Source organism: Bos mutus, chromosome 4 (genome assembly GCF_027580195.1).
Source record: "Bos mutus isolate GX-2022 chromosome 4, NWIPB_WYAK_1.1, whole genome shotgun sequence".
NCBI classification, from domain to species: domain Eukaryota; kingdom Metazoa; phylum Chordata; class Mammalia; order Artiodactyla; family Bovidae; genus Bos; species Bos mutus.
Genome location: NC_091620.1, coordinates 69476333 through 69492035, shown reverse-complemented (window position 1 = coordinate 69492035; position 15703 = coordinate 69476333). Strand labels below are relative to the sequence as shown.

General features: G+C 35.6%; 1 protein-coding gene across 3 annotated transcripts in view; it reads right to left on the bottom strand.

Moving 5' to 3' along the window:
• Window positions 1-15703, bottom strand: part of PNPLA8 (patatin like phospholipase domain containing 8) — a 56387-nt gene that overhangs the window by 14340 nt on the left and 26344 nt on the right. For all 3 annotated transcript variants that reach the window (XM_005886669.3, XM_005886668.3, XM_070369598.1), the window contains exons 5-8: window positions 14067-14161; window positions 10324-10495; window positions 6531-6588; window positions 4038-4232 (exon numbers count right to left, since the gene is read on the bottom strand). In XM_005886669.3, coding sequence (XP_005886731.2) covers window positions 4038-4232; window positions 6531-6588; window positions 10324-10495; window positions 14067-14161 — 520 coding nt within the window. The remainder of the gene's footprint in view (window positions 1-4037; window positions 4233-6530; window positions 6589-10323; window positions 10496-14066; window positions 14162-15703) is intronic.

Below are 15703 nucleotides of genomic sequence, written 5' to 3'. Positions count from 1 at the left end.
TTAGGGGATCTCAGTTCCCTGAGAAGGGACTGAACCTGGGTGATGGCAGTAAAATGCCAAATCTTAACTACCAGCGAACTCCCTAACAGGGTGTTTAAAAATTTGTCTTTTATTATGAAAAAAAATATATAACATGAATTTGGTCCTTTTAAGCATTTTTAAGGTTACAATTCAGTGGCATCAGTAACACTCAGAATGTTTTCCAAAACATTTTTATTACACCAAATAGGATCTGCAACCATTAAGCAAGGATTCCCCGTCCTTTCCATCCTATTTCTATCCTAATCAACTATTCATTCTTTATATGTAAACTCAAAAGACTTCTTTGTAAAGCCAATCCTGACAAAATAAATCACATTTTTTATACTACTTCTTAACTCTGTATATATTTTTATTATTGAATTTATCATCTCATGCTATAACTGTTTATCTTCTAGTTTTGAGTTATTTGATGATAAGATCCAGGAAACACAAACAATATATCAGCAATTATTAAAAACCTTCATATTCTTTATGATTAACATAATGTCTGGCACCCAGTAAGCACTCTCAACATTTTATCTAGTTAAAATGAATACTGTTAGCTGGGGCCCTGCACAGGCATAATTTAGCACAGAAAATGCTAGGCAGGCTCTTTCTGCTTAAAACATCCTTTACTTGGAAGGTTTATATGAAATATCATAATTTGTTTTAGGTTAATGTATTCTGAGTTCTGAACCCAACGTTTTAAAATGTAAATAAGGACTAAAAGAAATAATATATTAGAATCTGCAGAAAAACCTTTAGTGCAAACTAATTTATCAGGATCTTTCCCCAAAGACAGTGAAAAAATGATTTAATTTTGGAGGAGGTGGAAAGAGAGAAGCGATATGCATATGATCAACTTCATTAAACTGTACACATAAAATATGTGTAGCTGTTAGAAAGAGAGAAGGGATAATTTTGTAAAAAGTAATTATTTCAAGATAAATATGATGCTACTTGGGTTGGGGAGACAAATAATACATTAGAAGCTATTCAAGAAGAATTCTTCCTACTTTATAGTTTCCCAGGACATCTAATAAACCTCGAAATACTGTAATAACATTCATCTCTTTACAAAGACAAATGAAATCTACCCATCCACCAACTTGTGCTTCAGTGTTGGTCACTCAGTTGTGCCTGACTCTTTGCAACCCCATGGACTATGGGAAAAGCCTGCCAGACTTCTCTGCCCATAGAATTTTCCAGGCAGGAATACTGGAATGGGTTGCCATACCTTTTTCCTGGGGATCTTCCCAACTCAGGGATCGAACCCATGTCTTCTGCATTGCAGGCAGATTCTTTATAGTCTGAGCCACTACGGAAGTCCCATAATTTATAATTTATACTTTACCTGATTATAAAAAGGATATGAACTTACATTAAAACATATGTCAGACATGACAGTTAAAAAGACATGACAGTCTCATTTTAAAAATGAGACTAGAAATACTGAATATAATCATTCTAAGAGCTAAGAAGAAGAGGATTGTAATAAATAGTGAGTTATAGTTCTGGCAACTTTTAAAGAGTAGGAAGGGAACTTTGCTTGAATGTTTTCTTTGTTTAAGCACTTAAGATCATTCATATCTTAGAATACTCTAATTAGCCTTACATGGTGTCTTTGGAAGAGAAAAATATGCCATTTCTTCAAGTATACAGAAAGAAATATGGAATAAGGAAAATATTTGCTCAAATATGGTTTGCTTAGATTCTAGATTCTATCAGAATATTCTTAAGTTAGATGTGCTAATCTTTCTGGAATCAAGTCATTGATTTACATGAAAGTATATTCTCTGCATATATTATTTTATGCATTATTTTTAAATTTTTTACAATTGAAGAACAGTTGATTTACAATATCATGTTAGTTTCAGGTGTGATGGAGGTGGTGGTGGTGTAATCGTTGTGTCTGCACAGCAATTCTTTTATATATATATATATGTTTACTGAAACTAAGTATTTTCTTCTTCAGATTCTTTCCCTCAGAGGTCATTACAAAATATTGAGCATATTTCTCTGCATAGTTACATGCTTTAAATAAAATTTATATAAATTATTTTAATCTGTAGACCAGCCTAAGTTCAAATATTAAGGTCATCAAAATAAAAATTGCTTTGCATGGAAAGGAATATCACTAATTTGAAATGGAAAAAGAATTGCTGAATTATTTTAGTTTATGATTTGCATTCTATAGGACTAAATTAAATCTTAGAACTACTTCCTCTTAGATAAAGCATAAAGAGCAAACGAGAGAACTTCTTTTGGAGTCTGGGAATGTAGGGCCCTGAAACTTTCACTAGTATTTGGCATAACTGCAATTTTGTAGCATGACAAGTCTTCAAGTTGTAAGCTATAAACATTAACTATTACATTTCCGAATAAATTGTTATTTCTCCATTTATGACATGGTGAAAACACTATGGAATATGAAGAAGTCATTGTTACAAATGGCAACATATATATTAAAATCCAATTTTTATTTTGATCAGTAAATCTCGAAATAAAATGTCAGAACAAAGCTCTATAGCTAGCACTTTCTGCCCTGAGGGGGAGGAATAAAGCGAAGGAAAGCGAGAATGGGAAGTGCCTTACATAACTCTGCAATGACTGAGCTGACCAAGTAGGAAACAGTCTGCACTGACTCCAGAGACCAAAGGAACCGATTTTAATCTCTTAATTACCAAGATTATAATATTACTTATGGTAAGACAGAAAGAAAATGAGATAGCTGAATGTAACACTTATAATATATCTAAGCTGGTACATAAAGTTATAGAAGATGAATTTGATAACAATGTTTTAGATATTATAACATTAACACATATATAGATGCTATGCATTTATATAAAAACTATGAGTTTTTGAACAATATCTAAAATTTATTATCAAAATAAGTTTTCTTCTCAACTATATCTAAATACTGAGCCAGGCAGGAAAGTTAAGGTTATCGATTCCATCAAGGAATTTTAAGTGTAGTAGCATATAACAAACTAAGCATACATTGAAGTGAAGTGGCTCAGTCATGTCCGACTCTTTAAGCATACATTAAAACATATATTTTGGAAGTTATCAGCTCAAAACCTTTGTTGACTTTTTTATCACTGAGTATAAACTATGAGTTAAGATTTTCATAAATAGTGGGAAAACTTGACAGGGAAAATAATTTATGATAAAAGTCTCTGTCAAAGAAAAAGAATATATCATTCAACATTATAGAACAATGTTCAGCTTAACAGATCACTTATCCATAAATTTTAAAATAGTATAATTATAGACAGCACCCTAACTCCATCAATTAACAGCTGCAACCCTAGTCTGGTCACTTAATTTTTTTTAAGTTTTCAATTTCTCATTTGCAAAATGGACATCACTCTATCTGCATCCTAAGCTGCTGCTGCTGGTAAGTCGCTTCAGTCGTGTCCGACTCTGTGCGACCCCATAGACGGAAGCCCACCAGGCTCTCCTGTCCCTGGGATTCTCCAGGCAAGAACACTGGAGTGGGTTGCCATTTCCTTCTCCAGCATCATAAGCAGTCATAATTAAATGAGGAAATGCGTACAAAGGACATTATAGGTGTCTAGCACCTAACTAACCTACTGAATGTTTAGTATTACTATTTTATTACATCTCCTTCCAAATACATCCACCAAAACTGTTAACAGACTGCATTCTGCATTTTTCGGGACTGTTTCACTTTTAATTTTTATCACATCTGGAAAGCCAGTCACACATACTACTTCATTTTTCCATCAAATTAAAATTATTGTAAATGGTCATGAATCTCATTTCAGAAGATACAAACGCATCTTTCCTAAAATACACTCTCAAACCAGAGAGTATTGTTAATTTAAGAAAAACAAACAGCTAAAAATATCCTATTTTATTGCACACACATCTTTTGCCACATGGAGACATGAGGAGAGTTTCCCTGGTGCATCCCTCTAAGTTCAGTTGTAAGTGCCGACTCTTCAGTCATGTCAAGTTTTAGAAGACAAGCCACACAGTCAACTTACTTGATGGAGATCATTTCCTAACGCATATTCTGCAAAGTAGCCCGGAGCAGCGGATGAGGCTCTGATGGCCTGCCACATTTTATACTGACAGCCTCCCAAATAGTGAGAGTTGATTCCAGGAAAATGTCCATAGTTTCTGAACACAAAGGCTTTTGGCGTTATCCCTCTGTTCACTATGGTACTTACTGCAGCGACCTAGTCGATTAAAAAGTGGACAATACGCATTGTAAGCAGCAATATTTGGGACTGTAAAAATTAAATATTTAGTGGTATGAATGAACATTGTACAACTGTACCTATCAAGGTAAAGTGTATAACATAACCCTAATGTTAACAGAAGCAGATCCTTTTAAACAGGTTTTGTTTTTTTTTTTTTTTTAATGGGAAAACAGTAACAAGGGCTGGGACAATTTTGAGAAATGCATTATGAGAGAACAGTAATAAAAGATATTCTTTGACTGCGTGATTTGATTAGCTACTTAAAAAGAGATTCAAGAAGGCATAAATTTGCAGACCTTTATATGATACTGCAGTAGTAGCAACAAACAAAAACTAAAGATGAATAATACACTAATTTCCTATCACTTATAAATCAATCTTTGTTCCTGTGCTCTTTGAAAGCATTATGACTTTAGTAACTGAAACTCTAACACAATAAACTAATTCTCTAGGCTTTTTGATCATAGTAACTGGTGGCTGGGTTGTTTTTTTTTTTTTTAATTAAAAAAACTAATCTTTATCACCTAGGGTCTCAGATTTTATCAGTATCAGTTGAATTTATATAAAATGTGATGTATCTATTAATGACCTGCTATATGAACTTTAAGAAGCTGAATGGTACTGGTGAGGCCTAAGTTATTAGGGCTCTATGCCAAGTCCTGCAAGAGGCCTGTGTGCTTTGCTATTTTATAAACCAAAAGTCACATTCCAAGTTCCTGTGAGTGACCTAAGTGTGTCTGTAGGCCACTATGGATAAGAGTTGGCCATATACTAAAATCTAGAGTCTTTCCATTAACTGGTATACAGGCAGGCTCAATTACGAAAGGTGTGGGTGGTTGCCTCATTTATCAGGAGTGAATTACTTTTTGAGGTGGCTGCAGTTCCCTCACACCCACTCTTTTTTTTCTTTTTTAAAGTCTGGCAAGGCTCACATTTTAAGAACAAACAAGAAGCCCTGAAGACACAAGAGAACAAACAAGGGGTGTAGCATTCATCCTTGGGTCCTTTCCAACGAGCTACTGCATCTCATCATCAAGGCCTCACATGGTCTGAAGGAGCTATCCCTCTAACCTCATTGCACACGCTGCCCTTGGATCCCTAGGGTCCAATCTCTAGGGCCTGCATTTCTGGAAGGCTCCTCTTGTATAGACTGTTCCCTTTGCCAGGACTGCTCATCAGCCCTTACACTGAAACCTCAAAGTACATTTCCTTACAGCAGTCTTCCCTCATGTCCTTGGTAAATACATGATTTCAGAGAACTGTTTTTGTGTTCCAAAGCACTTATTTCAGGAAAACTGCATCTCATTTGTGTGATCATTTGACTAATGCTTACTTTGCCCTACTGGACTGTAAACTCCATGTTGGCATTTACTCACTAACGTATCCAAAGTCCCCAGCACAGTGCTGACACATGGGGTACATAATTAATATCTAAAGAATGAACGAAAATATGTGTAAGCGGGAGTGAAAGAGCAATAGAGAGAGTTGTATCTGATTTTTCATGGTTACAGCTTGTTATTCAAGAATAAATACAAGCTGCACAGGTACATAAACCCTTATTCCTTAATCAAATAATGAGTCTTAATACAGGACACAGGACTCAAGCAATACTCAGATCACAAAATAAATAAAAAGAGGAGCCATACCAAGACACATTCTAGTAACACTGACATTTTTAAAGGTTGGAATTCCATTTGTATATTAACCTAATATATACTCACGAGGCACATGAAGTTTCTTTAAAAAAATCTATGGGGGGAAATGCCACAGTTTCCCTTAAATCCCTAGATTAGATTAACCCTATAATAATTCTTTATCTTTAGTCCCAGTCTTTCACGTTCTTAAATTTTTGTTTTATTTTACTTGATACAGAAAAGCTCCATCATTCACATTCTGTATCTTCATAAAATGACCCAATATATAAGGAATCAATATAATCTATTAACAGCAGTTCCTAAGAAAACTTTTCCCTTAATGAAGGGCCTTCATAATATTCTATTCACCTGACCTTCAATTGCATATAGGTGTTATATATAAGTGAAGTTGCTCAGTCATGTCCAACTCTTTGCGACCCCATGGACTGTAGCCTACCAGGCTCCTCTGTCCATGGGATTTTCCAGGCAAGAGTACTGGAGTGGGTTGCCATTTCCTTCTCCAGGGGATCTTCCCAACCCAGGGATCGAACCCGGGTCTCCTGCATTGTAGACAGACACTTTACCGTCTGAGCCACCAGGGAAGCCCATAGGTGTTATATTTAAGAGACTCTAAACTTACCTTAGGACACTTGGGGTTTCTTGCTGTTTCAATCATTAGTGAAGATCCCATCCTGTCCCTTTATTAAAGGAGAAGAATTAAATTATATCAAAATGATTTATTTCCCAATATCAGGGAACATACACTAGGCAGTTCCTGTTATGTGGGACAAAAAGAAAAATCTCCTCTAGGAAGCTTACAATCCAACTAATGCACATAAAACAATACATAGCTACCTATTAACCTCCAATTCAAACTACAAGTATCTGCAATTCTGCAGGAGGTTGTGTGTCTGTGGGGAGGGGTCAATACAGGCTTTCTTATTTAGGAAAGATGGATGGAGGTATAGCTTGACAAGGACACCACTGATGGCAAGAAAACACATTAAAAGCCAGAACATATACAGAGTAAAGGCACAGAGGCAGAACAAATTTGTTGTTTTCAGGGTCCTCCTGATAGGATAAAGGAACTGTGCTGAAATAAGAGTGCTGAACTATGACAGGCTACATACAGAACAGTCTAAAAACCACATCAAGACATTCAGATTTCAAACCTGTTTTAGTAATACAGAGCCTATGCCACCCCCCAAAAATGCTTTTTAAACCATCTGAACTGACATTTGAATTACTGCAACATTATAGGAATTACCCTTGGGCAGCAATTTTCACAACTCCATTACAAGGAAATTTTATTCAGTGCTGATTTTTTTTTTCCAGACTTAAAAATTATGTATTTTTCCCCTGTACTAAATATAAAGAATGTTTTTTTTTTTCAACTTGCCTCAATAAGGAAAAATGCCTTTCTAACAACATTTTTTTCAAACAGTACTTACATTTCTCAACTAGATTATTAGTGAATTTCACATATTTACAAATTAGGTAGCAATATACCCTTTATTCGGAGAAGGCAATGGCACCCCACTCCAGTACTCTTGCCTGGAAAATCCCATGGATGGAGGAGCCTGGTAGGCTGCAGTCCATGGGGTCGCTAAGAGTGGGACATGACTGAGCGACTTCACTTTCACTTTTCACATTCATGCACTGGAGCAGGAAATGGCAACCCACTCCAGTGTTCTTGCCTGGAGAATCCCAGGGACAGGGGAGCCTGGTGGGCTGCCATCTATGGGGTCGCACAGAGTCAGACACGACTGAAGTGACTCAGAAGCAGCAGCAGCATACCCTTATTATCTTTTATAAACACAATGTAAAATGCTTTCTATTAAGGACAAGATCTTTGTCTTCCCCAACCAGATCTGCATGTTTCTTCTGCATGAAGATCAAGGCAATTTTGTTCTCCTAAGTGTCTTTCACTTTATCTTCTCATAGAAATCTTCTGTAAAATTGGGACAGAGATCCTGGGAGTATGCTACTTTCACACTTTAAGCAAAGGTCACATTTATTTTTTTGTTTAAGGCTTAATTTTATAAAGAGCTAAAATGTTTTAGTGAATTGTTATGAATATAAATTTGAAGAGAAAATCGAAACATTAATTGTTTATTTTGGAGAAATGTTAAAATAAAATAAAACATTCCCAGATTCTACTGATGTTGTAATTAAAAAGTGTTCGTTAAGTAACACAAAATCATTATCCCAGGGAAAAAAGAATATAAATATGTTCTCAATAAACAATGAGAGGGAAACAAAAATGACTCAAAAGGCCAGGGAATGGACATGGTAGAGCATTAACAGCAAGGCCTTCACTGAATTTTCCAATCTTCTCTTTCTCATTTCCATACACTTGTATGCAGTCCCTTTCCACACAGATCCTGGGTGTGAGTGCTTTTGGTCAACAGGGCATCAGCAAATATGTCATTAAACTAAGGTTTGGTGAGTCCTCATGCTCTGTGCTTGCCCTGATGGAATTCTGAGACTGCCACAGTGGGATAAAGCCCAGGATGAGGAAGACCAGCTGTCCCGCCCATCTCAGCTGAGCTGCCCACTGGCTGCCAGCAGCCATGAGTGAGTTTAAACCACAGAACCATCAGACTTAATCATGACCTAAAAAAAACAAATTTAAACTTTAGGACTAGAAAATAATATAAAGATTTGCCTGATTTCGAGGTAGAAAACATTTTCTAAATATCAAAGTTCCAAATTAAAGGAAAAGATCTGACTACATGAAAATTTTAAGCTCACATTAAAAAATACTGTTAATTAAAAAGCACATTTTCAACATATCAACAAATGATTAGTACATTTATAATATAGTGCACAAAGCCCCAGTAGGAAAATGAGCAAGTACTACACTCTTGAAATCTGCACACTAAAAAGAAATTTTGAAAAAATGTTCAAATTTATCAATAACCAACGTGATGCCAACTGGAAATAGCAGTTTAAAAACCTCTAAAACTGACAAAGTTTTAAAAATTAAAATGCTTGGTGTTAAGTATTTCATGAAATGCAAACACAAATTGATTCTGGTGGCTAAGCTGGGACAACTGATTTAAAGATCAATTCAGGTATACACATATATCTATCTTTAAAAGATTCTTAAAACATGTAAACTCTCTGACCCAAAAAATTTCACCGAAGAAGTTTATCTTAAAATCATAACCAGAGATTTAAGTAGAGATGCAGGGTATCCACCAAAACTTTATTTTAGATGCAAAAATATCTGAAATATCCTCTTTTTTCCACTAGGAAATATGTTAAAAAACAGTACATCCATAAAATGGACTGTGAACAATCATTAAAACATGTCTCAAAAAATATCTAATGACACAGGAAACCAATAAAAATAAAATACTAAGTGAAAATGCACATGCATTATCATCCCAATTTTATAAATGGTATGAATACAAATGCATACTCACAACCTCACACACACATACACTTATTTATCTCTAAGAAATTCTAGAAAAATGTACATCACCATGTTAATAGTGATTTTGGTCTCTGCAGAACTATACATTTTCACTATTTTCTTTATATATTTTTGATTTCATATTTAATAATTACTTTAGAAAAATATCAGTATTGACCAAATAATTATGCCTCTTATAAACTGACCTACTGATATATTCTGAAGTGTGGGCAGAAATGTAAACTTTCCTACAACAGCACTATTCATAATTACAAAAAAATCAGAAACATAAAACATAAAATCATAAATCTTAACATTAGGTTAAGAAAATATGGCATCACCCTGCAGAATGCAGCTGAGTCTTTTTAAAAATATGTCAAGGGATTTTAATAAAGTTGAAAAAAGGGAAAAAGATAGAAAATTGTAATTACAATATAACTTCCACCATATAAAATATATATGAAAATATGTATCATCTAGGGGAAAAAATTAGAAAATATAAGGTCCTTGGCTCTGAATATAAGACTGTGGGTGATTTTAAGTTTCTACTTTATGCTTATATTTTTAAAGTGAGTATAATGGCTTTATAGTATTTTGGGGAAAATGTTTAAAAATTATTAAATCTTTTAGAACAATATCTGTTAATGACTTGAGAAAGGCTAATACTACTATGCCTTTTTAAATAAGGCTGGTGAGCACCTGTGGATTCTGGTACCCTGAGAGTTCCTGGAACCAATATCCTGCAGATGCCTAGGGGAAACTGTTTGTGAAGGAGAAACAACAGGAGGCAAACGTGTCCTACACACAATGTTGTCGCAACTTTTAAAAAGGTGACTGCAATTTTTACATACCAATCTCACACATGTGAGCCCAAAAAAGCAGTAAATAGAATACACTTCACCAAAATATTAACAGTGGTTATTTCTAATGAAGGAGATCAACAATTGAGTATTTACATTTTTCTGCTTTGTTTAAATACAAGACATTTTTTAAAAGAATAAATACAACTTACTTCAGAATGTTTTCCCATGTTTGACTGTCATAAAATGCATGGCTCCAACTCATTTTGACTGTTCCAACAATGACATTTTGTGAAAACACATCTGATCCTAATTTTCGATAAAGTTCCTCACATTCATCCAGGGGCATATGAAACAATCCTAACATGAAGGCTAATATAGCACCTGAAAGAAAGAATCTTTAGTTTTTATCAGCACGACCATTATAGTACTTATAAGACCTTCTGAGTCACAGACCTGGTTAAAATTATAGCTTTCATACTTTTTGACTGTATCACTTGAGACAAACCTCTTAACCTCCCAGAGCTCTCATCTTGTTCATCTATAAAATAAGGAAAATTACAATAACTAAAATTTATACATTATTGTAACACTGGGATAACACATGTAAATGGAATTACCAGGCCTCAATGAAGATTCAACAAATACTAACCACTGATGATAATTTTAAAATATATACAAAAGTGTTATTTTACATTAAATAACATATAATTAAGATACTGTGGTAGGTAATGTCCTTTCTAATCTTAATTCCTTAGTTTTAATCACAGAATACAGTATATTTGACAACTTATCAATTCATTAATATAATTACACCTTCACGTTGGTCCCAGGAACTCGCATAACAAAGAAATTAGGTCTCTGGGATGTCTTTTTAAACAGCTGATTTAATACCCTAGCTGCAACTGATATCACACACTGCCATCTAGTGTACCGAACTGGCATAACCCTGAACTAAGGAGGAAAAGGGGCGAAGAATGCTTTGGGGGATGCAGAGAGGGTGGGAGGGGCAAAGATCTGTATGGCATTGCTGCTTACAAAAAGAAACAAAAACAGTAAATCATTATTATAATGCATTTTAAATATTGTATGTATTTTTTAAGTCTTATTCTAGTAAAAGAAGTCTTCAGCTTGTTTTAAAATTCACTGTATGCTATAACTATGTAACAAATTGTTATTTATCAAGTTTCAGAAAATGTTTACACTAGAAATAACTTGCCCCCAAAATTAAGTTGCTTATAAGGAAAGCTACTATAAAGATAAAGATATTAAAAAAAAAATTGAATTTTATTGTACAGGTAGAAAAAAAGAACAACAGGGATGTTAACCTTAATTAAATATGTATTTTTAACTTTATAAAAACTATATGTGCAAACAAAAGTTTCACATTAGAATATACAAAATGAAAAAGAAAGGAAAATTATGAGCACTGTAAGTTAAGGTTAACATAATCAAGAAGACACAGTGGAAAAGATACACTGCTAAGTGCAGAAATGCGCCTATCACACAAGATACTCTACTCCATGGATGAATCTCTGATTTAAATCCCGCTTATTGAGCATCCACCTACTAACCAGGGTGCCTGTAGATACATTTAAAGGTATGAATCTAGGACCATTCCAAATATTAACAGAAATGGCCAGGATAACAGCTTCAGGAAAAAAATTCCAAGAACATTTGCCCTGGGAAAGGTCTCTTCAAGAAAAGTTTCCATAGTTACATCAATTGGGTATATAAGTATTATTCTCCTATCCTGAGAGTGAGTCACAATGCATTTTTAACATACTAGAACATCTAAGAAGTGCGTCTGTAAAGAAAACTGTTTGACTTTCTTTGTTATGTGTTAGTTCAGTCATGTCTGACTCTTGAGACCCCATAGACTGCAGCCCGTCAGGGTCCTCTGTCCATGGGATTTTCCAGGCAAGAATACTGGAGTGAGTTGTCACGCCCTCCCCCAGGGAAGCTCCCCGACCCAGGGATCAAAGCTGGGTCTCCTACATTGCAGGCACATTCTTTACCATTTGAGCCACCAGGGAAACCCCTTAACCTTCTTTAACCCAGGTTTTTCAAAATTTGCTATCATCTGAGGAATCACTGTTCAGTGGAACATCACAGGAATCACCACTCCTTATGCTTCTGAAATTATCCCCACAACCATTATTGAGTTTTCAAAATGGAGCATAAACTAACATGCCCTTTGGGAATATGTCATACTTGATCCAGATAATACAGAGAAATCATTTGGCTTTGATGCTGGTAGCCTTTAGGATTACTATCATAATTCTAAAGAATGAGAAAAAAATAGAAAAAAATTATTATGATAAACTAATGTAAAGTAAGGAATTATCAGGTAAAGCAGTAAAATATACAGCAGGGATCTGTAATGCTAATAGTCCTTGAGCGTTACCTGGGCAGTAAGCAATGCGGATGGTGACTGCAGCCATGAAATTAAAAGACGCTTACTCCTTGGAAGGAAAGTTATGACCAACCTAGATAGCATATTCAAAAGCAGAGACATTACTTTGCCAACAAAGGTTCATCTAGTCAAGGCTATGGTTTTTCCTGTGGTCATGTATGGATGTGAGAGTTGGACTGTGAAGAAGGCTGAGCACCGAAGAACTGATGCTTTTGAACTGTGGTGTTGGAGAAGACTCTTGAGAGTCCCTTGGACTGCAAGGAGATCCAACCAGTCCATTCTGAAGGAGATCAGCCCTGGGATTTCTTTGGAAGGAATGATGCTAAAGCTGAAACTCCAGTACTTTGGCCACCTCATGCCAAGAGCTGACTCATTGGAAAAGACTCTGATGCTGGGAGGGATTGGGGGCAGGAGGAGAAGGGGACGACAGAGGATGAGACGGCTGGATGGCCTCACTGACTCAATGGACGTGAGTTTGAGTGAACTCCGGGAGTTGGTGATGGACAGGGAGGCCTGGCGTGCTGCGATTCATGGGGTCGCAAAGAGTCAGACACAACTGAGCGACTGAACTCAACTGAAGCAATAGGCAGGGCACCCTGAGAAGCTTCCTGTGCACACAGGAGAGTAGGTGTGGGGGTGGGTGGCGGTGATACACGGGTGAGAGAGCTGATATAGGAAACAGAAAAACAAACGGAAAGCAAAACAAACACTCATCTGATAGTGAGTCAGTGAAAAACTAGAAAATTATTCAGAAACAATTATACTCTAACTTGCCAATTTCTTCCATATAAATACGAAACTGGAATTTTAAATGTACATCAGTTAGGAATATGTGAGTAGCAAAAGTATCCCTCTGTGAAAACTGCTTCTTATATCCTTTTTTATCTAGTTGTCTGAAATCAAAACTTAAACAGATAAATGTGAGAATCCGTTTAAAAGATTTCCTCACAGAGGGACACTTTCCAAAAGAAAGCAAAATCTTATCCATCCTTGATGTTCTATTGGTTCGAGTACAATTTTGAATACCCACCATCTTGTGGGCTTCACCGGTAACTCAGACGTAAAGAATTCACCTACAATCCAGGAGACCCAGGTTTGATTCCTGGGTCAGGAAGATCCCCTGGAGAAAACAATGGCAAGCTACTCTAGTATTCCTGCCTGGAGAATCCCATGGACAGAGGAGCCTGGCGGGCTACAGTCCATGGGGTTGCAAAGAATTGGACATGACTGAGCAACTAACACTCACTTTTTCACCATTTTGTTACTTTTCGTAAGGCAGTTAATTTACAAATTGTTCTTGTCACTGTGGCTTATTTAAAACATATTAGAAAAGCACACTAAAATCTATTTCTGAATGTTAACTTATTTCCAATAAGCATTTTTAAAAGTTAAGCAAATTAAAGGACTATTCAGTATCAAAATATGAAACTAACATCCATCATTTCAGGAAATGACCATGATCTTAATCATGAGAGTTTAATGTTCTTTTGCTTAATGCACTGCTGGGATGCACCACTTCCATATAATAACAGCAATTACCTGTGCTTACACCACAAATGTAATCAAAGAGTTGATGAACTGGCTTCTGAGTAAGTTCAACTAATTTTCGTAGTGTCTGAAGAGCAACCACACCCCTGTAGGAAAAACAAAAGGCAAAAATGAGAAGTCCTGTTTTAAGGAAAGCTAATCTATTTACTAAAACAATCCCTGGTTTTCTAGTTTATATGCTAATATGAAAACTAGCCAAAGGTTTCTGGATTGCTTTTGAAAATACAGTATCTAAATAATGGTACTGAAACCTGGGTTACAGCAGCAGATTTTGAATTTACACTGCTGCTGCTGCTAAGCTGCTTCAGTCATGTCCGACTCTGTGCGACCCCATAGACAGCAGCCCACCAGGCTCCGCCGTCCCTGGGATTCTCTAGGCAAGAACACAGGAGTGGGTTGTCATCTCCTTCTCCAATGCATGAAAGTGAAAAGTGAAAGTGAAGTCGCTCAGTTGGGTCCGACTCTTAGCGACCTATGGACTGCAGCCCACCAAGCTCCTCCGTCCATGGGATTTTCCAGGCAAGAGTACTGGAGTGGGGTGCCATTTACACTAGTATCTCTTTAAATAAGACAATGAAGATATGGCAATATAAGGTATTTTAGCAGACACTACAACTCTGGAAATTGCTTAAACTCTGTATTCACTGGTTTGGGGATGTCATGAATTGGTTTCTCCACTTACCAACATGGTTGGTAAACCTATGCTTCTACACATTTCATTTTCTGTAATTCATCAGTCATATTTTTAAGCTCTCTTTTATTCATTTTTTTAAAACTCTCAACTATCTCAAGACAAGGTTCTGCACTAAGGAGGTATTAATTTACGCTGCTGACTTTGTTCATTTCTGAATCCTCACCAAAGGTAGCAAGTAGCTTCAAATGTGAAAGATGGAACAGCCTAGGAGATGCGGGCCAATTCAGGGTGTGTGTAACAGGTGGACAATCCTTAATATTGGAGGATATAAATACACAATGAAAAGTTTTCATCTCAATACAAGGTGTGGAGCAGAGAACACTGTATTAATCAGGTACCATAAAATAAAATTTAGTGTCAAATTGTGTTTTGATATTGCAAGCACAAAGTCACTAGAAAATATTGTATTATTAAAATAGAAAATGAAAGACTATTATTAATTGTAAAAATAATGTAAATTCGAAGACAGCTGATAAGACAAGATCATTTATGAGAGACACTGCAGATTTACTGTGCCTTTAATGTGAGACATGAAGAATTAAAGATCATGCCAGATAAAATATATTTAACAGTGTGCCCTCCATTATCTTATGAAAAGGAAAATAAAACATGCACACACACATGCACACATATATATATATTCATACAGAAAAAATATTTGAAGAAATAAATCAAAATAGTAAAAATAATCTTGGATACGTGAGATATGTTATGTTTGGCTTGTTTCTCTTTGTATTTTTTTTCTCCCAAGTTTTACTTGTATAAGCCAGAAGAAAACTGTTTTTAAAATGCAGTATTCATAAAGTAATTCTGGACAATTTAAAAACCAGTATTATTTCTAGGTCGAGTCTATGTTTAATGCTGTACCAGGCAGAACGAGTAAGAAGGGTTCCTTTTCTCATGAGGCTTCTTATCTTACTCATTCTGTACAAAT